The sequence below is a fragment of the Chlamydotis macqueenii genome, chromosome 7 (assembly GCF_036417535.1).
Source record: "Chlamydotis macqueenii isolate bChlMac1 chromosome 7, bChlMac1.mat, whole genome shotgun sequence".
NCBI classification, from domain to species: domain Eukaryota; kingdom Metazoa; phylum Chordata; class Aves; order Otidiformes; family Otididae; genus Chlamydotis; species Chlamydotis macqueenii.
This window is the reverse complement of record NC_141562.1, coordinates 34,885,431-34,911,800: the sequence shown is the minus strand read 5'-3', so window position 1 is coordinate 34,911,800 and position 26,370 is coordinate 34,885,431. Positions and strand designations below refer to the sequence as shown.

At 38.0% G+C, this 26,370-nt stretch overlaps 2 protein-coding genes across 7 annotated transcripts in view; both read left to right on the top strand.

The window, feature by feature from the left end:
- NSMCE4A (NSE4A component of SMC5/6 complex) lies at window positions 1-10,990 on the top strand. The gene is made up of 11 exons (XM_086752742.1): window positions 1-421; window positions 1,914-1,994; window positions 2,601-2,731; window positions 3,790-3,941; window positions 5,949-6,048; window positions 7,458-7,548; window positions 8,047-8,141; window positions 8,940-8,988; window positions 9,648-9,739; window positions 10,306-10,397; window positions 10,904-10,990. Exons 1-10 carry the CDS (start codon window positions 121-123, stop codon window positions 10,387-10,389), a joined length of 1,176 nt encoding a protein of 391 aa, XP_086608868.1. The 5' UTR covers window positions 1-120; the 3' UTR covers window positions 10,390-10,397; window positions 10,904-10,990.
- An 813-nt stretch (window positions 10,991-11,803) lies between these two features.
- ATE1 (arginyltransferase 1) overlaps window positions 11,804-26,370 on the top strand; it is a 78,713-nt gene continuing 64,146 nt past the window's right edge. For 2 of the 6 annotated variants that reach the window (XM_086752154.1, XM_086752158.1), the window contains exons 1-7: window positions 12,083-12,249; window positions 13,374-13,437; window positions 13,769-13,831; window positions 14,585-14,688; window positions 15,368-15,640; window positions 20,235-20,467; window positions 23,421-23,549. In XM_086752154.1, coding sequence (XP_086608280.1) covers window positions 12,147-12,249; window positions 13,374-13,437; window positions 13,769-13,831; window positions 14,585-14,688; window positions 15,368-15,640; window positions 20,235-20,467; window positions 23,421-23,549 — 969 coding nt within the window. In that variant the 5' untranslated portion in view covers window positions 12,083-12,146. Of the gene's footprint in view, window positions 11,898-12,082; window positions 12,250-13,373; window positions 13,438-13,768; window positions 13,832-14,584; window positions 14,689-15,367; window positions 15,641-20,234; window positions 20,468-22,245; window positions 22,375-23,420; window positions 23,550-26,370 lie in introns of those variants that run through there. The other 4 variants (XM_086752159.1, XM_086752157.1, XM_086752160.1 and 1 more) reach the window with 4 other exon arrangements.

Below are 26,370 nucleotides of genomic sequence, written 5' to 3'. Positions count from 1 at the left end.
CCCTCTCGGGCCACCGTCGCAACCGGTAACGGCGTCTCCGCGGCCTTGGCGCTTTTACGCGCGGCCGGGCTGCCCGGGGCGGCGGCCGCGGCTGGTGACGGGCCGGGGCGCCGACCAGCCATGTCGGAGGCGAGTGGGAGCGGTGATTTCTCCTCCTCGGGGAGCTCGGGAGCGGAGCGCGGCCGCCTCTCGCTGCCCTCCACCTCTCGCAACGGCGCTGTGCCCCAGCGCAAGCAGCAGCGGCTGTCGAGCCGCCCGCTCCCGCCATCGTCCTCCGAGGAAGAGGAGGAGGAGGAAGGAGAGGAGCCGGAGGCGGCGGGCGAGAAAACCCGGCGGCCGGAGAGCGTCGAGGGCGCCGGCGATGAGCGCAGCAGGAGGATAATCCGGAACCAGTACCGGGAGCTGATCTACAGCGTGCAGCGTAAGGCCGGGGTGCCTGGCCCTCGGGGCGGCCCTGCCCACCCGTGCCCGGCGGCGGGGATGCCGCTTTCCCTGTGTGCGGGGTGCCGGGGCAGTCGGTTCGGTGCCGGGCTGGTAGCCTGCCCTTTTGTTGTTCGAGGAACTCTTCAAGCTTTCGTGGGAACGCCAAATTCCTTGGCCTGATGGGATTGCGGGCCTGTAGTTAGGTCGGCATTTGTCTCCCAGGAAGCATTTAGATGCCGGGCTGTGAGGGGTTTACCTGCAGGTAACCTGTGCGGCTGCATTGACGCAGGGGAACTGTCAGCTTTAGACCTGGAGATGCACTGAAAGCCTTTGATTTTGCATTCGTGGTGTTTGAGATTTAGTTTGAAACTGCGGGTACCAGTATCTGCCTGGACCAGAAGGTTATTCTTAGGCTTTCCAGAAAGTGCTGTGGGATTTTTAGCATCTCTCCAGATCGGTGTGTCAGTACATCTCCCCTGTATGCTTGGAGTGTGCTGTTTATCCCATGAAAATGTAACATTGGTTGTGTGAGTAAGCACTGCCAAATTTAGCAGCCTTGGGGCTCGTTGTTTTCTGCATACTTGCTACATCTGCAGGGTTCTTTTACAAGAGGATGCAGTGCAGTTTATGGATGATCCAAGGTGGGTTTATGCAGAAAAGCAACAGTGATATGTCAGAGCATCTAGTATGGTGTACATCCTTAAAGCACTGCTGTGAGTAGCTGTTCAGAATTAAGATTTAACAAAGCTATCAAACGTTCATGTGTACTGTTACGTATGTGTAACTGTGTTTGACATGGTGACCTTCGGAAATCACCAAGCGTGCATTTTGGGGGGGTTGTTTGTTTCTTTCATGAAAATGCATAACTTATGGATAAGTAGTGATAGGACAAGGGGTCACGGCTTTAAACTGGAAGACGGTAGGTTTAGATTAGACAAGGGGAAGAAATTGTTCACTGTGAGGGTGGTGAGGCACTGGCACAGGTTGCCCAGAGCAGCTGTCAATGCCCCATCCCTGGAAGTGTTCAAGGCCAGGTTGGATGGGGCTTTGAGCAACCTCGTCTGGTGGAAGGTGTCCCTGCTCAGGGCAGGGGGGTTGAGCCTGGATGATCCTTAAGGTCCCTTCCAACCCAAACCATTCAATGATTCTATAACATACAGAAAACAATGCTATCTGGTAGCTGCTCTAAGACGGATACAGATATTTTACTGGAACCAAGAGGAATCAGGGATCTGCTAACATACATTCAACGATGTAAATCTTAGTCTCTTAAAGTAAATGGAAAAATACTTCAAACTGAGTTAATGCGTAAGCATTAATAAAAATGGCACCTACATAACCTTGCAATTCATGTACTGTAGCTATATTCTGTATTTTTGTGTATATGATGGGCTATGAACTAGCCAGTTTTGATTAAGGTGTAAGTATGTATTTCTCAATGCTTCTATATTTAAGTAATTTAGGATTTCGTTTGTGTCCCTTCTCCCCAGAAAATCGTGAGGATATGGTCAGTTCAAAAAGCAACAGACTGACAGAAGCTCTGGAAGAAGCTAATAAACTGTTTAGTGGAGGTAAAACAAATTCTGTGGTCCTTATTAGAGATGTTTGCTTGACAGTTGGCCAAGTGTGAGGCAATGATACCGTATAAACAAAAAAGAGCAAGAGAATGAAGTTGAGGTCCAAGTACTTTATAAGAATCATTAAAGTAGAACTTGAAATAGATATATTTAGGTGAAGAGGAATTGTTTGAACAAGTTGGTATGAGAAAATAAATATCATTACTTCATTGTTTATCTGCACTTAGAAATACTCCTTGCTTTATCTTGACTCTGTAGAACAAGATATGTGAGTAGTACACATAAAATATGTTAGTGTAGGGGAGTTCATTTTACTCGGAGAGATGGAAAACATGTAAATTAAAAATGCATTTTATTCTTTAAGATTAAGAGTCTTTAAATTTTCCTTGCTTGCCTTTGTCAGTGTCATCCTCTCCTTTCCTCTCTCTCTTTTTTTAAAATGCAAATAATATTATAAGGATTATGTAAGTAAATGTGTTAGAAGTCGTGCAATAAAATGGTTTCTAAAGCTTTATACCCAGGATAGTCTGTATGCTAAATTTTATTAGCATATTTTTGACAATTTCATATATTATTAACTTAAAATCTTTTCTGTAACAGTTTCCTGTGCACGAGAGGCTGCGCTGGATGCCCAATTTCTTGTCCTAGCATCAAATCTAGGAAAGGAGAAGGCCAATGAGTTGCACTCTGAGATGACAGCGTTTGATTCTCTAGCATTTGCAGAAGACTTGGTAAGTTCTAGACTCAGAATGTGCCAATAATTTTGCTAAAGGTTTGTTTTATTTGTTACAGAATAATAAAATAATACAAAATAATAAAATAAAAGCCTCAGGTTGTCAGGCAGCACGTAACATTTCTGATGGAATGTAACACTCTTCCTATGAATTTCTTTGATTCACTTTCTGGTTAGGGTTGTAATTGTTTTTAACTCTGTATTAAGCATTTCCAATATGCATAGGAAAACATCTAACTTAAAATGCAGACAACCCCCCCTGTGTTGTTGCATTGCTGCTGCTTTATCACAGTGCAGTTGGTTTGTGTTCTTAAGGTAGTCTTCTGCACTTGTTTATACTCACTGTTTTGTAGTTTCTTTATCCTGTCTACTGCTTTTTATATTTTTGGATGGAGTTCTCAAGACCTTGTGTCACGGACTTGAAATGGGACTTTGGATTACGTGGCATGTTTGTCTCCTTGTACTGTGACTGAGTGGAAGAGTCAGTTCAGAAAAGCTTTGAAGCAGATCTTTTTTTTTTTTCCTCTCTCTGAAAATTTTCTCTTATGTTACAGCAGATTAATAAGGATTCTGAGTCTTTGGTCAAGTCTAGAGCTCTGCAGTGTAAAAAATCATCAAGTTTAATTGCTTTATTGAAGCTTTTCCTGGGGAAGTCTGGATTGGTGCATGCAGAGTTGGGCCAAATAAATTGGTTTTTGGTATTTGAGGAGCTAGGTATCTTGGAAGTGTGTGGTGCTCAGAAACTGAGACATCTTAGCTTTATAGTGCAATTTCAGTAATGCTTTGTGACTTCATACATCATTGAAATCCTGTTGGAAAACAAGCAGTTTTCTTTACCTATAGCTCTTTTTTTCATTGCTTGATTAACACAAAAAATCTGTATGTGAGTGTATTTCTGTTTTCACAGTGTTTTCGGGAAAGCTAAGATTCTTATGCAGTGATGTTAAATATTAATGTAGCAAGACAACACCGTAATACAGGATTTCAGCATGAATGTATCTACTGATATTTCTCCTAAATGAATATTAATTGCAGCTTTGTTTTTTACTTTTGTAGCTAACCTTCATGGGTATAAATCGCACAGAAGTAGAAGAAAGTGATAGTGATTCTGAGGGCCTTTCAGGTGGCTACTTGCCTAGTGATGCCTGGCATAAACTGGGAGAAGAAACAGAAAAGTACTTCAGAAGAGCACCTTCTTTTCACTATATGTAAGTTTATTTAAGGAAATAGTATACAATGCAGCACAAGCTAAAAGCCTTAATTGATTCGTATTTTTAATGCCCTGGGCTTGAATAGAGTTTAATCTCAGGTCACAGAGTGTCAACAGGAACTTCTGTGTGGTCTCTGTTCTTATGGTACAACGAACTCCTTGTCTCCAAAATATTTAATAATATTTCTCTCTTTGATTTTGATTTGGCTTGAATGCAAAATAGTATCACTTGTATCTAGTAGAGATAGCAAGGTATTCTTGATTTACCTGTTTCAGACCAGAACTATTAGAAGTGATCCTCTTTCCTTTAAAAGCTGACTCTTCCCTCATCTTTCTCTCCCTTTACAAGCTGCAGCCAGAGTCACGAATAGAGGAGCCTTTTTCTCTTTCTTTCTCAGACAGTTCTGGAAGGTAGCAGTCCCTCAGGGTCTGTATCTTTTACCTGATGATTGTGTTACCGTGAAGACCCCAGTTCTTCTTGTATGTCTGTGTTAATGGGTTGTCTTTTAGCATCTTGCTTTCTGGCTCTGCCTTCAGAAGAAATCACCTGATTACTGGCAAGTGGCCTTATGTAGAATCAGCATAATCTTTCCTCATGCGTAGGCAGCCCAGTTAGTAGGAGCCTTTTTAGCTGCTGTCAATGACTGTAAGTCACTTGGCTTATAGACAACACTCCAATTTAAATCTCTCATAAGATCAGCCTACAATAGCAGGATCTAGTCTGTTTATATTATCAACAGTAGAGCTGATGGAATATTATTCAGTTGTCTATGCTTTTACACTTGTTCCAGCCCCCAGTAATTATCACTGGAACTGTAAGAGACTTGCTGAGTATAATAATTTGATCATACTGTATCTGATATTTAATGTTGGATAGCTAATTGATATTTCAGCCTTATGTTTGCACTTCCAGGCTGTAACCTCTAAATGATAAGTGTATTTTCCAGTCATTTTTATAATCCTAAGACAAAACTGACTGCAAGAAATACTATTTTTTTCATTAGTTGAATTTTGACATCTTAAGTAATGATGGGCTTCTTTTGATGGAGGAGATGTGAATATTAGGAAAACGTTGGTTCTAAATAATAAAGTATAGTCCTCGGTTTGGGAAAATAACTACTTATTTCTGACTCCATCTATTGTTATCTGAGTTGCTTTTTGTTAGTTTTTGGTTTTTGTTTTTGTTTTTTTTTGTTGTTGTTGTTTTTTATGGTCAGTCTGTGATTTCTGAAACTGAGCAGTTGCAACTCACCCAAGATAGGGAAAAGTATGTGCTGTAGAATTTTTTGAGTACCTGCCAAACTGACTTGAATTGAGTCTCAATTCACACTCTCTCCTTTAGGCATCTAACTTGGTGGAGATTCAAGGCAATCAAAGTTAGGAGCCTAAGTTCCTTATGTAGTCAATGGAGAGAGGTAAGCACTTCAAGAAAGTGCCTAAATCTAGCACATATATTATGCTCACGTTGTTTAATGAGAAACTTTGGATCTCCTCTTAGTTTACTGAATGTTCTATTGATTGACTATATTTTAAAAATTTTATGGCTGCATTTTTCTTATAAAAAAAGGCTTGCTGCAAACCTGAACTTACAGAAACTAAACAATAGATGAAAAAAGAGATAAATATTTTACTGAGAGAGTTTTCAGGCAGAAAAGTTTGTAATAAATTCAAATGGAGATATTGGAGGATATGAGCCATATACTCTGTTTCATTTCTGAAGTAGTTTTAAGAAAAGTAGATTTAAAGTTTTCAGTTAAAAAAAAATTGTAATAATTGCATCAAATGTTATACATCTGTTGATAATGCTGGTATGAGGCTGCCAACGCATATTGGGAGCAACTTTTGGGGATGGTTGTTTACAGAAATCTCTAAAGGTGATGAGGCTTTACTTTTAGATATCAGTCATTACTTTGCACTTCCATCAGATCAACTGCTCAGTGTGTAGTTTTCTTAGCATACAATATAAAACGTATTTCCATATGTATGTTCTTTTTATTTTTGTTAGGTTGGGATCTTTCAAGTCTGAACCTCCTGTACCAAGGCAACGGATTGAGAGGCAGAGAAAGACTACAAGAGGAGAAGAAAAACGGGCAATGCCTGCTCAGGTTTGTGAAGTGTTACCTTTTTAATAATTTGTTACGGCATAATTATTAAAAGTGACTTTTAAATCTTTCTGTTCATGTTTTGGGTTTTGTAGTTATGAACTGTGTGGTACTAAAGGATTCAGACTTAATGATTAGGCTTCTTGATTTGTTTTCTGTGGGCTGCAATATTTCATTGAGTGGAAGGAAATAGGACTTGGAGACTAATTTCAAGTTCAGAAGTAGATTTACACACTGATTTGTTTTCTTAAGTTCAGATTAGCTTATTTGCTCTGGTGCTCACTGCTTTGAAAGGAAACAAAAAATAAACTTCTTTACATTAGCAGGTTTTCAACTTTTATTTTAAAAGTGTCTAACTGTGTGTGATATTTGTACAGAAATTTAGTTAACAGTAGCAAACTAATTAGCTCACTTAACTACTGTTTTCCCTGCTTTCTGTTTCCCTGTTCTTTCTGTCTTACTCTGGCAGAAAGGCAAAAGTCTGAGAATACTTACAGAAAGGCTTATATTTGAAACTTTGAAAAAATAAACCATGTTGTTATGGGGTGCCTATGGATGATAATGCCAGTTCATAGAGGCAAAATGTTGAGTATGTCTTTTTAAATGCAGCCTATTTCATAATAATTCAAATAATGATAGAAAATGTTCTGATACAGTTTGTACTGGGAAGAAGAGGAGATGGAGGGTTTGAGATTTGCTTCCAGAACTGAGTGGCTGCTTTTTTGAGGTTTGCTTAGGTAAACACTGAGGATCCACAAACATGCTGATCTCTGTTAGATACATAGTTAAGTGTGAAAGTTTCTGTAGCTTTCTTTATTGCAAGATGGTCAGAGGGAAAGTGTTGCTTAACAGGAACGGCAAACAGGTTACTAAAAACTGTACTTGAAAAGTGAATTTGGTACTCTGCTGATTACAGTACTTGAAGGACGATTTGGAGTAGCCTACTTCACAGATAGTGAACAAATCTGTAAAATTGTAATATTCATGTTTGACTATGTTAAACTTCATACTATGATGTTTCTTAGATGTAAACTTGGGTGCCTTTTCTGAAAAAGGTTAAAGATCTTAATGAACTGCCCTTCTATGCTTATAAATAGACTTCTTCAGCAAACTCACAGACTGTGTACCCCTAGGGGTATCCCAGTTCCACAGAGCTATTGGTAAGTAAGCCTGTAAACAGGCTCAAAGCACACAAACTGTGACCTTTCAGTTTGGTTTTGTGAGATGGGAGTTAATTCCTAAAGCACCTTGTAAGTTGTCTCATGTTTGCATAAGTGTGTAACTGTGCATGTGTGGGGTAGGGAGAAAAAATTATTTTTTATGTTACATGTTCATAAAAGGCCCTGTTCATATTCTTGTCTTAGAGCAATGGTTATTTGAGGTGAAACTATGTTTCTTTTTTTTTTTTTCAGTTAAAAAAAATGGAGGAGTCCCATCAGGAAGCTACGGAAAAAGAAGTAGAGAGGATCTTGGGTTTATTGCAAACTCATTTTAAAAATGATCGTAAGTATGCGTCAATGAAGCTTTTAAAACGGTAATTTGAGAAAATTAATACTCTTAATCTTCTGCAGTTAAGAGTGGTTAAACTGTAGAAACAAAATTAGGTGGAGTTTGCAAGTGGAAATCTTTATGTTGAAAGATATACACTGACTGGATTTTTTTTGAACGCTAATCAGTTCCAATTTGATTGCAACGTAAATTTAAATCCTACCCTTTACTTATTAAAGCATACCATTTTTCAGAAAGCAATCAAATAGTCACTGTGCGTGTGTATGCATGTGTCAAAAGACGGAAGAAAATAATTTTCTCTAGAAACTTTGTTTCTTTCTGCAGGCAACTGGGAATTCAGCATTGTAAGTAAATTGACCGAAACATTAAGTCGGCTTTTAAAAGGAGTATTGACTTCCTTCTTGTATTTACATGTCTTAGCTCTGTGTATACCACCTGTTTGTTTTGGGGTTTTTTTTGTTTGTTGTAACAGACCCATTTTTGCATTTCTAGCTGATACACCTATTTCCTTCTTCGATCTTGTGATTGATCCAAATTCTTTTGCACGCACTGTGGAAAATATCTTCCATGTATCCTTCATTATAAGGGTAAGCCATGACATGTTCTTGAAATCTTATTTTAGATATTGCAATTATCTAAAAATACTGATTTGTTGTTTTTATTGCTTTAATATTGACAGGTTAGGATTTAAATATTAGGAATCTTAATTTGCTTTCTACAAACAGTCTATGATATTTTTGTAATAGAATAAAAAAGGAAACAGTTGACAGAGTAAGTTTTTTTTAATTATTATTTTTACTGCACTTCTCTACTACAGTCAATTTACCAACAAAACAATAGTGAAATTTTTGGTATCAAGAGGCTTTTGAAAAAGGGGTTGTAGCTCACGTTATGCTAGATCACAGAAGAGTAGTCATAGAGTATAGAAGAGTTATTGAGGTTGTAGGCAAGTATGTCAGTGCAGTGTTTTATGTTCTCTTTGAATCTGTAATTTGCAGTTCAAACTATGCTTTGTCTAATAAATAAACAAATTTGCAAAAAGGGAAAAACTTACAAATATATTTTGACCAAATTCAGGTTTGCAGTGAATAGTGATCTGATTATGAAGGGTTAATTCTAGTATATTTAATGAATAATAGTGATTTCTAATAAATTAAATTTTTATAATCCAACAGTTACCAACTGTCCTATATCAGTTCCACTCTTTATGAATAAGTTCTATATTTAAATAAGTTTTCTTATTTGCTATGCTGATTAAGGTTCTTTATCAATATATGTACCTGTTTATGATTATGTAAAATATTAATTAAAAATATGAAATCTCAGTGCATTATCCTAATTAGATAGTTCTAATCTCTGAAACTTTAAATCCTACTGTCTTTTAGGATGGCTTTGCAAGATTAAAGCTGGATGATGATAAATTGCCAATAATAGGTAAAATCTAGCTTTAAGAGATTTATTATTTTTTTTTTTTTTGTAACAGTGAGAAGTAGCGATGTATATGTTGTGTATTTTTAGCTGCAAGAGTAGAGATTTGGGGAGATGCAGTGAATTGTAATTGAAGGCATGAAATGATGAGAGGAACTGAAAGGATTCAGTCTCTGTAAATAACAAAATATGGAAAAAGGCTATTATGCTGATCTATTCAAATTGATTTTATTAATAGGAGTAAAAGGTTATGGCCTTTCCTTTTAAGTTATATTTTCACTAATAAGTATATGAACTTTATTACGCTTTTCTGATAAAAAGATACTTTTGTGTGCAAGAAGTCTCCTTTGTCTATCTGAATTGGAAAGTGCTGCAACTTGTAAAGAGTTGAAAAGGAAATGCAGTGCTGCATATGAGGTGTTTGGCTTTCATTCCCACATGGTATCATGGGATTAAGACATTGATGGGATTTCATAAAGGATTAAATACTTAGATCTTACTTCTGGGACTCTAAAAAATGTTAGTTTCTATGGTGCAGGCTACTGATAGAGACTATCTTAGTGGAGCATGTATAATTTATTTGCTTTTGGTGAGGCTTTTGTGTTCCTGGAGGAAATTGAGTTTACAAGTCAGTAAAGACTCTGAAAATACTGTATTTTGAACAGAACCTTCAAAAGACAATGAGGGAAGAGAGCATGACCGTAGTGCTGGAGCACGGAACCAGGTTGTCATATCTCTGAACCATCAAGAATGGAAGGTATAACATTTGATATTTTTGATTTTTTTTTTTTTTTTTTCTTAAGTGTAAGAATGCATCCAAGAGCTGTGCTGTTATGTACTCTGAGAATAGGTGTTCCTGTATATATTGTCACTACTTTTCATTCTATGGATTCCAGAACAATCACAAATCTAATGAATGCTTTCAGAAAACTGAGAATTGGGATAGCAATTTCACTTTTGATACTTCAAGCCTGATCAGTTTAAGGGCTTTTAAGTTATGTAGTGACTTGCCTTTACTGTTTTATGAGGACTGCATAAATATGGAGTCTGTTTCTTCCCTTATATATGATACTTGCTTCTGGAGGGGAAGTTCTCCATATAATTTTTTAACTGTTTGCTGTTCGTAATAAATCTTAAACAAAAAGTAGTTTTTAGCACGTAGCAACTCTTCTGCTTTGTCCCTTACTCAGAATGTGCAGAAGAAACTTAGTAATTTGAAATAATGCTTTAGTATGAGAAACTATTATTTGCCTGGTAGTAACTGGAATTAAATTGAAATAGTTCAGCTCTGGTAATTTACATACTCTTGTCATCTGTAACCAGGAGATTGTGGAAACATATGAAATAACAGAACCCATGATTAGCCCTCCTCAGCATAGAAGTGAAGATGAAATGGAGATAGCTTAAGTCTTCAAGTAAGTTCTTTTAATAAATCAAACTAAATAAGGATAAGTGCATGTGTTCCTTATGCATGTAGGAATGTAGAAAAACTATAAGCAGGGTAACTGTAACATCTGGAACGCTTCTATATTCTCGATCTCTTCATGGAACAAAATGTTATCTAGTCTACTACACAGTAATTAACTGGAAAAAACCCAACTTTTATTTTTACATTTGATGGTCAGTTAAAGTGATATACTTGAGTTAATTTTTGGAACTTTATATTCTTACTTGGAATGCAGTGCTATGAAGAATCATAGCTTAGTTTTTGTACTTTTTTTTTAATCTACTGACAGCTGATGTTGTTAATAGAGTAGTCTGAAGAAGGACGTAGAGAAGCAGGAAGGGAAGGCAGCCTGGTTCCTTCTAAAATGCTTTAAATGATAGGATTGAATTATTTCATTGGCACAGTTTTTTGGTAAGTTCCAAATCTTAATGCGTATTGTCTTACTGTCTTCTCTTTTTTTTCTTTCCCCCCCAGGTGCCTTAAAGAAAATATTTTAAAATGATTCCTTCAGAAAAGATTTTATATGTATATATTGTAAAATTAAATTTATTTTTATTGAAACATCTTGACACTTTATATAAGCTATCTTGTTTATACTTGTCACAGGGTAATTACTATATACTTTCTATTTATTATGGCTTAGTTTACTACTTTTTATGTAATGTTTACTGACACTTAGAAGCTTTCATAAAAAGGAAGAGCTATCCCCCTTCTTTAATCCCTTGTTTCTCCCCAATAGCAGCCTGCAAGTGGAATTTACATGATTAACTATCTTTGCTGCGATAATCTTGTCACCTAGTTGATTTTGGGTGCTGTAGGAGAAATTGGTATTGTCTTTCTGTTCTTACTCTTCTGGAAATCAGGGTTTGAGTTTGCAAATTTGTTAACAATCACAGATAAAAATTCCTCCTTCCTTTTTACCTACTTCCATCACCTATATTTGGTTTTGTAACTTAGGCAGGACAGCAATGCTAGGCCACGACTTTTTATTTGAAATAAATAAAATCTAGCTCCATCTCCAGGAAATGCTCTTCGGAGGACTACTGTCTCTGGAGTTTTAAGGGTTTCTTCCTTCCTTATACCCTTAGGCAGGGTTTCTGTGGCTGCAAAGGGCTCTGCTGTCCTGCTGCTGGCACCGCCGTTAGAGCGTGGTTCTGGCGGCTGATAAAATATGGTCAGGCACTGGGGGTGCGCGAAAACACACTTTGTTCATCTTTGCTCATCGGCACCACAACCGACAGCGATGCGTTCGTGCAAATTCAAAGGGGGGAGGCCTGGCCGGGGCACGGCCCGCGCCGCTGCATGCGGCTGCCTCCACCCCGCTCCCTCCCGGGCGGGGCGCTGCGAGGCAGGGCCGCCGGGCACCGAGCCGGAGCCGCCATGCCCGCCGCCGTGGTGGAGTACAAGGGCTGGAAGGAGGGCTACCGATGCGGCTACTGCGCCTCGGAGCGGGGCAAGGTCTCCGCCGGTAAGCGGGAGGAGGTGGGACGGGCCCGGGTTGGGCCGGAGGGGCGCGGCCGCCCTCATTAAAGGGGCGTTAGGGGAAGCCGCTGCAGCCGCCCGCGGTAAACATGGCGGGGCCGCTGCTTCCTGTGGGCGCTCCCCATGCTTTGCCCGTAGCAAAGATGGCGGCGGCGGCTGTTTCCGGGCGTCCCGGGGTGCCGTGTGGGGCGGCGGGCAGGGTGCTGTCCTGAGCCGGACGGCGGGGCGGGGAGAGATGGCGGCGGCCGGCAGCTCTCCGAGCATCGTCGAATACTTCGGCGGAGAGGATGGCTACCGCTGCGGCTACTGCAAGAACGAGACCGGCAACCTCTCCCACGGTGCGGCCCGGGGGCTGTGAGGGGAAGCCGTGAGCGGGCTGGGCCGCCCCGGTGCTGCCGGAGAAGGGGGAGGCTGGAGGCTACGGGACCAGTTGCGGGGGAGGCCTGCGAGCGGCGGGTGAAGGCGGCGATTTGGCAGCAGCCCCCGCCTTTCCCGCCTCTGCCGTGCCGGGAGCGGGCAGCTGCCCTTCCGTCCGGAAAGTTCCCGAAACCCCTTACTCCGGGCTTGCGGCGGGCGAGGGGGCTTCCCGGGGCAGCCTGCGAGGCGAGACGGGGTCGGTGTGGGGCCGGGGCCGCCGGAGGCCATGGGTCGCTGGGAAACCTCGCCTGATGGTCTGGTTCATAGCAGTACTTCTCGAATCTAAGGGCAAACCATCACGTATAACGGGAAAGCTTTGTAAAGAATTAAGTGTTTTAATTATTACTCTCATAATATACACACCCTAACTAAGGATGCAGTTGGAGGTCTCACCCGAAGCATTCTCCTGGCCCAGTTTTATTTCTTGGGTGCCGCTGCCCAGCCTGACCCTCCGTGTCCGGCGGCAGCCTGGGCTAACCCCTGGGTAAGATGTGTCTGCTTGGCGAGGCTCCGTGGCTCAAAAGCTGTGGCTAGATGTGTTTCACTCAGGCCAGCTCAACGGGAACTGTGTTCTGTTCCTGATGAGGAGGTCGCAGTCCCTCAGCTCTGCCTGGGCGGTTGCTCTCTAAGGGGTCCCTGGGAATGGTCTGGGTCAGCTTCAGCACCTCTTGGAAGAGTTCTTCTGGCCCAGTGTTTCCAACTGATTTTATCAAAATTAAGGAGCAATTTTATGTTATTTTGTTGGTGTATCTTTGCGAAAGATAGCAGGTGAAGAGACAAACTTTTAACTTGTACAGTCAGAGCAGTATAGTTGATGGCATCCCAAGATTTATGTTGGTTTGGGATTTTTTTTACACTTGATGTGGGTATCAAAATCAGTAATTTATGAGATTTATGAATATGCAAAGTCCTTGAAAGACGTCTCTTTGAAAGTCACCATTAGCTGCTCAGATTTACAGTAGTAATTCTGCAGAACTTGCTGTATTTTCATGCTTTAAAGCATAACTGTGGTCAGTCAAGCGTATTGCTGTATTGTTCATTTCAGGTATGTGGGCACATTCGATGACAGTTCAGGATTACCAGGATCTCATAGACAGAGGATGGCGAAGGTAAATTAAAAAAGAAAATACAAAGTCTGTGTTGTCAGTTTAGGTTCACTTTAGAATCCACATTTAAAATTAGGTCTGTGAAAACAGTTAACTAGTTTCCCTGAGTAATTGAAATAGAATTGTTTGTCTGCGACTTTCTTAAGATAACACTATTGAACAGGAAAATAATTGGTTAGTATTTTAGTATAGCAGCAAAAAGCTGAACAACTTGCTTCTCAACTTTTGTTACTATTCATGTAATATTTTGATATTATTTTAACAAAAAAGATTAGTCTTCCATTTATTTTCTAGTATGAGGAACAGAAAATCAATACGTACTTATTATTTTTAGGAGTGGGAAGTACGTCTACAAACCCATCATGAATCAAACATGTTGTCCTCAATACACAATAAGGTAAGAAGCTCAAAATACAGTACTGTAAGTGATTTGGTCGCTTCAAATACATTCAATCATTTGTGTTTACTGCTTTAACTAAATAATATTGAAAAGTTAATCTGCTTTTAATGATACTTTGAATATTAAATATATATTGTTGGGTTTGTGCACAGGCACGTCAGTGGCTCAGTGATGTTTTCCTGTGAGCAATCTGCTAAGCATGGACCTTTTGCCTTTTGCTTCTGGGTTGCGATCCAAAGCGAGAGTCCTGTGATCGTGCTCTTGCTCACTGGTTGCAGGTGAACTAGTATGTCTGTATCCCACAAATGCTGCTTTGGTAGCCCAAATAAGACAGGCTGTCAGCTGAATAGGTACGAATAATTGTAGATACACTTTTCTGGCATTAATAGGTAGTATCAGTGCTGCATGTATAAGATGGGTAAGTGAAAAATGCTAGTGGAATTCCAGGCAATCCTAATTCTAGGAGAGCTTTTTTTATACAATGCTTGAGGTCACCTTGGCATATTTTAGTGATTATAGCGATACACAGAAAACATACCGTAAAGAATGATATTGTGCAGTACGAGGCAACGTAATTTTATTAACTTGAAAGTGTTGATAAAATATTTGACCACTTAATGTACAGTAACTTAAGAAATAATTAGAAAATATAAATACAGTGTAACTTTTAAAAGTGGTTCCTTAACATTTCTTTTTCTGAAATAATCTTTCACAAAATAAATGGTCATAATTTTTTTTTTTCTCTTTAAGGTGTCAGGCTTTGCATTTTCAGGCCTCCAAATCCCACAAGAAAGTTCTTAAGAAAATGTTGAAATTCATTTCCAAAGGAGATGTTTCGAAAGCAGTGAGTGAAGGTAAGAAATTCTAATATTTGAAAACCAGTATTGATGTTTGGAAGGAGGATCAAATACCTGCTTGAGTGACCAAATGGCTAATCTGCTTTGATTTTTGTGTATAACACTATAAAAGTCTGGGTTGTGTCTTTACAGTGTGTTTTGTATCAAGAGCACTGTGTAGCCTGGAGACCAAACTGTGCAGCTGACTTCCTCTATCGGAAAATATGTTCCCTTACTTCCTGCATAGACCAGCTTATTTTCTTTTTCATCCCTGGGCAGGTGCTTACTTTCTAGCTGGGTGCCAAAGAGAATTAGACCCTGTTTTTACCCCTGTCATAAAAGTGATAATCTGGAGAGGACTAACCAAGTCATTATAATTTGCCTCTTTTGTGTGTGTGCGTTTGGTTTTTTGGATGTTTTGTTTTGTTCTTGTTAGTTTGAAGTTATGGCATGAGATTAGTTGACTGCCACATTTTAGTGGAGCAAATAAAACTGTTCTCGTGAGTGAGTTGGTGCTAGTAATTCAGGGTCATAAAGGAAGCTTTCTGGGTTTGGACTATTGCAAAGTCACTTTATCTGTTAGAAAACAGTTGTAAAACTGGAAATGAGTTAATTCAGTATTAATGTTAATTGTGCAGAGTGGGAGCTGCGGTTATACAGAGAGAAATTCACTCATGCGAATTTCAATTATTTACAGAAGAACCTATGGATTCCCATATAGAAGATGTGGTTGCGTGTGACTTTGCATACAAAAGTGAATCTCTGGTCAGTCAGTCTGAACTGACTCCCTTGAGTGTGGATCACACAGAGCGGGTAGAGAATGAAGATAAGGACAGAGGAGAAACAGAAGAAGAGGTGAATGAACAGAAGGTGGAATCGAGTTCTCTTCAGATATGTGTGGATAAAGACATGCCAGTCTCTGGGGAACCATCACATTCGGCTAAAGCTGCTAATGCACCACCTAAGCCAGGTAGTCAAATTTCTGGTGGTAATTCAAATAGACTATCATGATTTCGCATGTTGTTGACGACCTTCTTTTTATCTTGCCTGGTAATGCAATAACTGTTTCTTGTTATTCCCTATACTCTAGCCAGTTTCTGGAATTGTAATGTATACATTGAGAGATGCTGTGTTACTTGTTTTCTTAGTTTTTCCTGAAAGTTGCACTGATTTTCATTGGTTGTTTTTTTTTTTGTTTGGGTTTGGTTTTTTTTGGTTTTTTTTTTTTTCAGTTTAGTTATTGAGAATACTTATCTACACCTGATAGTTTTCTGTGAGCTATTTAGATTGCGGTCAGATGGGTCAAGGTGATCAAATCCCATCAGACGTTGAGACCAGTTTCCAGTTCGGGATACTTTTGTATACAGAATAAGATGTACATCCAGCTTTCACTTTCTTCCGTGGGGTGTGGTGACTCGGGCTTTGTGTACCTTGAGGTGTGGTTGTGCAAGGCAAAGAGCTGGACACAGCTGTGGCTGATGCTGCAGGAGTGCTAGTTACTGAGTTAGATTAAGGCTTAACCTTGTCTCTTGTGCAGCAGTAGGTAACCAGTTAAGACCCAACAAAAGCACATGAGGTATTGCTTTTATATTTATTAATTTCTGCAGGTCATCTTATTTTAATACAAATTGTGTTGTCTACACACTGTGAATAGTATATTTCAGGCTGTATTTCTTATGCTTTCATAAACTGTTTGCCACAGGCCCAATTGGTGTTGGAAACACAATTAGTGTTGGTTTTTTTCTGAGAATTAAGGGAAATTGTATAGCTTTCTGCTGCTTGGGGGAAAAAAAAAAAGTAAAAAAATCAAACCTCAAAACCCCAGAAAACCAAAACCACAGATACTTTTGGTTTTCTATAAAGAATGGCATTTTCTAGCTGAACTTTTTCATCTGTTTGGGAGCTTACCTTGTTCCAGATTTTTAGATTACTTTAGATTAGAAAAGCAATATCAGAAGAGGATGTGAAATGAATGAAAAGCTGTGGTAATTTCTGCTTTTTTTTTCTTGCTCTGAACTTGGTATTATGTTTCTTTAAGGACGTACAGTAAGTTTGTACAGGAAGTAAGGCAATTGCCCTCATTTTACTTTCTGGTGCATTTATAAAATGCTACAGCTCTCATGTGCCAAAAACTGAAGGTAAACGCTTATTCATTTCTACAGTTTTGTGTGAAATTACAAGGAATATTATTGGCGTTTTTAATATAATAATAATTTTTAGTATAATGCTGATTTTAATAGTATGTTCACTTTTTAAGTGTGGAAGTTATCCCTCAGTCAAGCTTTTGTATCGTAATTGTAAAGATTTCTGAAATTCTGCCTTTGGGCTGAATTCAAACATGAAATCTTTACCCTGACAAAGGATAATCTCATTGTCAGTCATCTGACTGTAATCTTTTTTGTGTGATAACTGTTATGGTACGCCTTGCTGTGGCACAAGAGCCTGGGATCTACATCTGCTTACTGTGGTGTTAAGCTTTTCATGTAGCTTGTTGTGACAGGGACGACCACATGTCACAGCTGTGGGTGATCTGCTGCATGGTGTGATCATGCAGCGGAGTCCTTGAGGGTCTCCAAGGTCAGAAGAAATTCTGGAAGTTACTGCTACCAGGATGTACCTGCAGAATGCTGTGAATTGCCTTTCCTATGGCTTCTCTTGTGTCCTGGCAGTGTTCTTGTGGGATGCAGGTGATTTCTGAAGGAAGGTGGTAAGATGTGGATGGGATGGAAAACTGGATGAAAAGATTTTAGGTTATATAAACTTCTTTCTGGAAGCAAACAAAGTGGACGTTGACAGCAGATGGCAGTCTCAGATAAAGATTATGAGTGTAAACCTGCCACTGTCTTGAAAAAGATGAGGTATGGTTTTCAGTTATTTTAATAACAGCATTGGGTAGAACTTTAAACACTAAAAATGCAGATAAAGAAAGCTTGTAACATTGCTGGTACTCTGTTTCAGAAAAATAGGGTTTACTTTTATAGAGGAGAAATGTTCATTACTGTGCTTCTTTCTTTCTGGAAGTTTTAAATGAAATACAAAAGTGAATAATTAAGGCAACAGCTTAATTTTTTTTTTTTTTTTTTTTTTTTTTGAGTAGGTGGTGTCACAGGTCAAATTTAGTTTAAAACTTTCCAGATAGGAAGATGTTTAGTTTTCATCTTGGAAAATGTCGACTTACGCTATAATAAGATTGTTTAATTGCATTTTTATTCCTTTATAAACAAAACAGGTCATTGTCCTATAGGAATAATGGGCTGTTTCTGCAGAGTTTCAGATAGAAAAGAAGATTTGCTTATGTCTGTATGCACATTCATTGTTTTAAGAAGTTTTTCTTGCTAACATACAGCTTATAGAATATAGGAGACATGAAACAGAGCCTGATACAGATGAAGTACTCATTCTTCAAATGTGTCATGAGTATTTTAAATAAACTCTTTCTGCGACTTGCTTGCCCATGGACAGGTCACATAGTAACTGTAATTTCCTCTTATTTGTCCTTTTCTGGTGAATAATTTTACCAGTATGGATGAAACAAATACTTAAAAACCTTAGCTGAGAGATAAGAACACTTGATCATAAATTCTGCTAGTGCAATTGTAGCATGTCTGAAGAGTGCCAAGCTGGTATTAGCTCCTTTTCTAAGTCCCTGAGATGCTTTCAACATTTCAGCTGTCACGGAGTCTACGTGGAGAGCCCAGACTTTCTGGGTGAGCTGTGAAGAGCTTTCTACTAACTTGTCCCAGGCATACACTTATAAACTCTGTATGGTATGCACAGTAAAAAGAATAGTTTACAGCCTTACTGATACTTAAAAGTTTTTCCCACTGTAAAGTGTTTTGCCAATTTCTGTGATGTATCTATTGGTAGAAAAAGGTGCAGGCAGTGGCTCTGAGGGCTGCAATTCATTGCAGGTGAAGTGACTCTAAACACATCAGTGAGCTTTCAAAATATCAGTGCTCTCACCATTTCCAGTTTGCAGAAGGATACCACTGTTCCCATTGTCCATGGGAAGGTTTGAAGTGGATAGAGGACAAAAAAGATGGCAGTTTTGGCTAATAAGTTACTGATAAGAAGGAGGAAAGAAAGATCTAATTACGTTTTCATAGGAGTTCTGGAAAAAACAATTTCTGTATAATTTCCAGGCCTTCAAGAGAGTGAAGTGGGATAAGCCATAGTTAAGTCTTGGTTTGGATTCCTCTTTACTACTTATAAATATTAACAGAATTGGAAATGTATCTTCTTCCTAGTGCTTCAAATGAAAGCACCTCACTGTTCAGGGTACTTTCTCATTTGAAAGGTAAGTCTTTCAACAGTGTGTCTTTTACAAATACATGGATTTCAGGAGAGAACTAATGGTGTAAAAGACCTCTTCAGCAGTTTGTCATAACATTTGTTACAGTTTTGGTTCTGTGCAAGATATATGACTGCATTTCCCTATATGGGAGTTGTTTTTTTTTTTTTCCACTGTTTCTCTCTTTTTGACATTGTTAATATTATGCTCTTGTTTTGGCCTCCAGCTCATCTACCATCTTTTAATTTTTTTTTTAATTGAAGAAAATTCTGCATTAATTTTTATAGTACTAGCATTCTCATATCTTGACATTTTATCTTACATTAGTATCCTAAGTGTAAAACTAATCTGACCCCTTCGTTAAGGAGTATGGACCACTTGAATTTTTATTTGTGTGTGTCTTTGGATTTGTGTTGCTTTAAAGCAAAGTTCTTGCCCTGTGTACTACTTTACGTGCTAATGCATTTGTTTTCTAGGTTTGACTTCTCTTTTAAGTAAGTGACATTTCATAAATAGAATGCTATGAATGGTTGATCTGTTAAAGATAGAGGTAAATTGATAAAAGTGAATCGATTAGTAAAAACATGCAATCTGAATATAATTTTAAGCAAAGATGTAAATTTATGTGGCCTTTTGCTCTTCTTTTACATGCCATGAAAGGTGTTGGCGATATTTCTATGTACTGCATAAGGACTCCCTTAGGGACAAAAAAATAAATACCTTTTTTTTTTTTTAATGCATCTGTCTTCTACAGGAGTCTGTTCTGTAGCCACCTGGGTTCCTAATGCACTAGAACAATTTTTTTATGGATTTATCTGTGAGGTTTTGTAGTTCTGGTGTTTTTTTTCCTTTCAGTATTTCAAGCTGATCTTGTCTGGATGCAGTACATCATCATACCATTTATTAAACAGGAGCTTTTCTTTATTTCTGACAGAGGGATGTGGTATAATGATTTACAATAGACTTTTCAGACTTTTTTACAGACAGGAAGTCTTTTCATTGTACCTTTTAAATAAAACCTTGGCTCTGGAGTGAAATCATAGTCAAGGTGTTTCCATGTTGAGTGCTGCATTGAACAACTCTAAAGGAAAAATCGTTGCAAGTTAGCTTGGTGTCGGGCATTGTTCGTAGTTGTAAATGTGAAAGACCATGTTATGTTCAGACTGCAGTCTCCGATCAGTGGTGATGTTAACCATTTCTCTTCAGTGATTATGTAAGAACTACTTGCTTGTTGCAAAATGTGGTGTTTAATTCTTTGCCTGTGCCCTTGCAGGTAAAGGGGCTGATCTGAGCAAGCCACCCTGTCGAAAAGCAAAGGACATACGGAAAGAAAGAAAACTGCAGAAACTTCTTCAGAACCAGAGGTGCACGTTTGAAGGCTCTCACCTTCAAGAAGGAGATCAAGTTTTCCTCTTGCAAAACTCTAAATCTAAACCAAACCAACCTAAAACCATTGAAGACTTTGTTTTTGTCCCTTTACCTGATGATGCACCGCACAAATTAGAGGTAATGTCTCATCGCTGTTGCTGGAGGTAAAATAAGGAAAAGTCTAGTTAAGGAGTTTTTGAAATGCTTATGTGTTTAGTATCTGTGTCTTTATGGAATGGTTATATTTTAAATCTTGGAATATATATGGTACTGCATGATGCGTATCTAGTGCAGCTGAGCTGTGTGTAACCACAAGAGGGTACTCTTGCACTTGCAGTCAGTTGTAGCAGACACCACAGTTACCAAAATAACTTCTAAATTGATTTCATACAGTGTGACTTGAAAATCAAAGCCTTTGAATTAACTGAGTGTTGAATTATGAGAGAGATTAAATATTTAATTCTGCAGTATATACATACTTAAACTATCTATGCTAGTGAATCTTGACAAGAAAGCAGTAACTTTGTAAAATTAAACAGATAAGAAGATAATTGCCCTTTATAAATGTCATTGATATGTGTTGATGTCTTTGGAAGCTGTAAAAGTGATGGTAGAAGATTTTGCTTAATATACTGGTTGCCACTAAATCTATTGGTAATATGGAGACAGTCATCTGGAAGGCTTTTGGACTTTCTAACCCATAAAACCAATTTTTTTTATTTTTTTATTTTTTTATTTTTTACGGAATCTGGAAATCTAAATCTATCTGAATATAAGTCTTTTCCTGGAGTTACTATTATCAATGATTGTATTGGAAGTTAAAATTTTAATAGTCTTTTGGTAATTATTCAAAGAGGTAGTGATGACTTAAAAGATTGACCCTGAATAACTGACAAGAAGCCATTAAATGGATCCATTTTACTAACTCTTCCAGATTTTCTGTGGAGTTGTATAACAGAAGTATGATGGCTTTGTCTGAACATTTTCCTTTAGAAGATCCAGGGAGAATTAAAAAGGGAATGGTTCCCGCAGTGTTTTCCCAGATTGTCTTTGCTTCTTACTATGACTGTCAATTGTGGTATTTTGGTTTTGAGTTTGTTTTGGGGTTGTTTTTTTTTTTTTTTTGTAGATCAGAAACAATGCTATTTGTGAAAATAGAACCGTATTGAAAATTAAGTGTTTTTGAAATGAACATGTCCTTAAATATTCTTGAAAATAAATGCACTGTTGCTTATGTGATAGCATTGTTTTGGTTATGGAGCAATCGTTTTTACTGAGAATGGTTTTTAATTTATAGGACTATTTATTTAGTTATTTCAAATAATTATTTTATTTTTGTGTACGTAAAGGTGATGGTGGGGAAGATGGATAACTTCCCATTACAATTAACTCGTAATTGAATATGGAAACATTGTTTAATCTTCCTCTTTCAATCTGAAAAATATCAACAAATCCCCTTGGGATTATTGCAAAAAGCATAGTCTTAGTCTAAAGAGCACAAGTATGAGTCTTCCAAGTGCATGAGTCCTTCAATTATTTTTCTATACAGTGTGAAACTGCAAGAGAAGACTTTAAAAAGTACAGAAAATATTTTTAAAATGTCAATCTGCATACCATTAGTTGGTATTATTTCCTGAAAACTATTTGTGTGTAGTTCTTCTGTAGGCGTTTTTGTAAACTTAATTTGCAGTTTGAAAACCTTATTTGCTATTCAGTGTAAATATAAAAGCCTTCAGTAGCCTAAATTGAGCTACTTCCAATTGAAGAATTGGAAGGCTATTGGCTAATATTAGTTACATTGTTAGGGCATTTGTGCGGCAATTAACAATTTATCTCTGTTGTGCTGTTTGTATATGTATAAATATATAGTTCTTGCATTATATTGTAATAATAAATGTGTTTAACTTCTTCTGAAGGTGAGGGTGGTGAGATCATCTCCACCAAGTTCACAGTTCAAAGCCACATTTCAGGAGTCTTACCAGGTCTATAAACGTTACCAGATGGTTATTCACAAGGACCCACCTGATAAACCAACTATAAATCAGGTCAGAAGGCCAAATGAATTTTATGCAAAGCTCAACTTCCTCTCCATTTCATGTGTCTTGTTTCTAGGAGAAGCAAGCGTGGATTTTATATCCATTATATGATCAGGAGCATGTAAAATACTGTATCGCATAAAATCAATGTCCTGAAAGTGCAAACTCTTTTGCTATCTCTTTGTGAGTACTGCAAATACTTGGTCTTAATTGCAGACAGAAAACTTAAGGAAGTTACATGGGGATACTGTGGGGTAAGAGGTGGAGAGGATGAGGCTTTTAGAAATAGATATTGTGGGGCTCATAAATAGAAATCTCAGGAGAACTGAGACCAGTGGGACACGCTGATAACTAGTCTCACTGGCATTGGTTTGAATGCTTCCATAAGGAGGGACAAGCATTATCAGGGCCAACATGCAAGTGAAGAATTTATCACACCTACAAATTGTTGGTTTAAGGTTTCCAGAAGTTTTATAAACATCTTCATTTTCAACTTAAGCCCTTCAAGAAGTAATCAGTGCACTCCATCTAAACTGCATATCGTTACTGCTTTTTTGTAATGACCGGGTGGTGTGTAATAGCTAACTGTCAGGCACATTACCTCTCTAATACTATAAAGAAAAAAAATCAGGAGTTCAGAGAAAAAGTATATGTAGCAAGAATATATAATTGCTAAACTGGGGCAATGAGTGATATACCGTTAAAAATAACACATTTTGAAAGTCCTTGAGACTGTACAATGAAAAAAAAATTTGTTTGATTTTTTTTTAGATAACTTGGTCAAAAAATAGGTTGAATAAACTGATGCTTTGAAGTGTTCTAGTGTTATAAAAATTTTATTCTTTAATGAAAGTATCAACTGTCAGTTTAAGCTTAGTGTTAGTTGTCAGACTTTCCCCTGTAGGAGAATTTTCTTGTTACTATGTTTAAAGCAGAAAACTGGCTTCTGCGGCTTTGAAGTGGATAGGAGATCTTTCACTAGCCTTACCTTCAGAAGCATGTTATCTGATTATATGCACTCAAAATACTATGCTTGTATTTATCTTGCTCTGAAGGTGAGGTTAGTACCTGTCTCCTTTGATGACCCCCAGTTCAAATCATCCTTCGACCAGTCAGCCACTTTATTTGCCAAGTATCAGATGGCTATTCACAAGGATACACCTTCTGACTGTGGCGAAAATGAGGTACCGTTCACTGCATGCACCTTTATGAAAACATTTTTTTAATACACAATTAATTGATGGGATATGGTGTCTCTTAGAGTGATTCTAAATATCAAAATATGGGCGTTGCCATTTGGGAGGGAAAGGATCGTGATTTTTAGCAGGCTTCAGCCCAGGGGCAACTGAGCTGAAGAGACAGGGTATTATCCACCATCGTAACTAAAAACTAATGTTAGTAATGTGTTAAGTAGAGCTGCTGTTTGTACATGATTTGTAAAGAGGTCTGGAACGAAGATTTCCACAGGAAATGGGATAATGGTATGGAAGTGCTTTTATGATGGCAAAAGCATCCTCTGCTTTAGAGCTCTTTGGTACCTTTTTGATATTGCTACATAATTTTCTGTTATCTCGCTTAATTTAACAGCTGAAGGTTTTTAAAAAAAATCTCAGTTTTATTCACATTTCATTGCTAAGCATACCTCTCAGGTAGAACTCACCCTTTGATGTCAAAATAGCACAAAAATATTCCCAGCAGAAATTTTGTGAGATTCAATGAGAGTACATTGCATATGAATGAAGCCTGCTTTTAAAATGGTGCTTACAGGATGCTAATCTTATTCTAATAAGCTAAAAAGAAAAAAAAAAAGTACTCATAGGGTTCTAAACAAGCAGCAATTCTCCATTTCTTTGGCAGATGGCACACCACTTTCATTAGCAGAATTAATAAAACTGCTACCTCACATCTGTCATTTCTATGTACTGTAAATGTAAGACTTCAATATTGATCAACTATCTAGTCAGACTTTTCTGTTCCTGAGAGCAATACTTGCAGAAGCAATACCTAGCAAGCTGTGGCTGCTTTCCAGGTAGAATAATAAAACCACATAATCATTTTTGGCTTCAGTTCAAAAGAGTGTAAGGAGAGCTTTTTTGTGAGATCTCTGTAATGCTACTGTGGAAAGCCATAAAATGTATTCCACTTTGTTTTGTAAGAGAGTAGAACTCATAACAGTAAGTAGTAGTCTCTGCCCTTTTTATAATTACTGACATAAATTAGGTTAATTATAATAAGGTAAAAATCGGAAACATGCCAAGAAAGATTGAACTCATTACTACATTTGTACTGGGCATTACCCAGCCTGATTAGGACTTGATCTATCTGCTAATGAATGTATTTCAACCCTAAATACAGCGTACATTCCACCATGCTTTTGCTCTGAAAATGTTGTTGCTGCAGAGAGAGTGGTAAGAACTTTGTATGCTTACTTATTCTGCATTTAAAATAATGATTTTTTTTTTTTTTTAATATGATCATTACATCATGAAGAATCAAGAGTAAAATCACAAAGGTTGCTTGCAGTTCAGTTCTGAATAGCGGTTAGCTCTCAGTTCGTCTGCTCTCTTTCTCGGGTCAGAGTGCGTGGTTTGGTGTAGACTTGGGTTTGATGGCCCCAGTCATCCATGGGACTTTGTTCTCTAACTGAGGGGGTCTGGGGAAGGAAAGCCTATAAAGATGTACTAAGGACGGTTTGGGTTTCTTTAACACCTCATGGTGTTAAGTCTGTCGTGGAAGTTGCTGTTGAATATGAAGGGGATGGATTTCTGTTCATACTGCTATCCACTGTTCAGTGGATTTTTAGCCTCCTCTCTTTGTTACTTGCCATAGGTGTTTCCCTGCTCTGTCTTTACCATCTCTTTCTCACATCGTGTTTGTTCAGGCTTAGTGTCATATTCCAGAGGAGACATGAGATCTGCTTCTCGTAAACGTAAAAACTGATTCTGATGCTGATGGCTTTTAATTTACGTCCTTCTTTAGCACTAGTAAATCATCTTGTGTGTTCATGTGACTGGCTGAGAAGGTCTTTCCATTCACAGTTATTAGTCACTAAAGCTCTGTCATTTCAATCAAAAGCATTTTGTATCTGATCCCTGTGGGAAGTAAACTGAAGAATACACAAAATGTATTTTGATGTAGATTACAAGCCTTTTTTTTTTTTTTTTTTTTTTTAATACTGAATTTGCATGTGAGGAGAATTATCTCATTCACTTTCAAGAGCAGAAGATACCAGGTAGGCTGAAACTGATCTAAGTTATTGAGAGGAAGGGTGGAAAATGCTGTTTGAAAGACCTCAAACTTTTTCTTCTTCCTCTTTTTCAGACTTTAATATATCGTACAGACATTACGGAGCCAAGTAGTTCTTTAAGTAAAGGTAGAATGAAATTCTGTCCTATACACAGGGCTTTTTATCAGGGTACTAACAAGTCTGCATTGGGCTTTAAACTGGCAAACATCCAGGATTTTTTTTTTTTTTTTGCTTTAAAAATTAAATTTAGCTTTTAATCTGTGCAAGCTAATATATCTGTGTATGGTAGGTGAACCTTCTTTTCAGGGAGAGTCCTGCACACTTCTGTGTTTGGAAAGTTTCTCGTGTCAGAAGAGTATTTAATTTTATATTTGGCTGAACACTTCATATTCAGAAACCTGCCCATATTTAAATTAAAAATCCAGTAAAATTTGTTATGGGACATATTAACAGCTTCTTTCTGGAATATATTCTCAGATTGTTGGCATTACAATATACTGCCTGCCTATATTAGCTGCTAGACTAGTTTAATATTAACCTTATTACATTAAAGGGCAATTTTAGGAATAGATGTAGAATTTCGTGATTATTTGAAAATAACACTAATGCGGAAAGCTATAAAACAGTTCACAGCATTAACAGAAGATATGTGAAGCATGAAGCCGATTATTGCTCAATGAGTGTGAAAGAAGGCCGTTTTTTTTTTTTTTTTTTTTGCACCTATGCAATGTCTATACTACTTTTCGTCAAGATCTTAT

What these genes read in the sequence shown, in the direction of transcription:
- NSMCE4A (XM_086752742.1), top strand. Translation starts at nt 121, where the DNA reads ATGTCGGAGGCGAGTGGGAGCGGTGATTTCTCCTCCTCGGGGAGCTCG. An exon ending in GCACCTTCTTTTCACTATAT is followed by an intron (nt 3,942 to 5,948) that starts GTAAGTTTATTT and finishes TATTTTTGTTAG; the next exon opens with GTTGGGATCTTTCAAGTCTG. An exon ending in ATGTATCCTTCATTATAAGG is followed by an intron (nt 8,142 to 8,939) that starts GTAAGCCATGAC and finishes ACTGTCTTTTAG; the next exon opens with GATGGCTTTGCAAGATTAAA.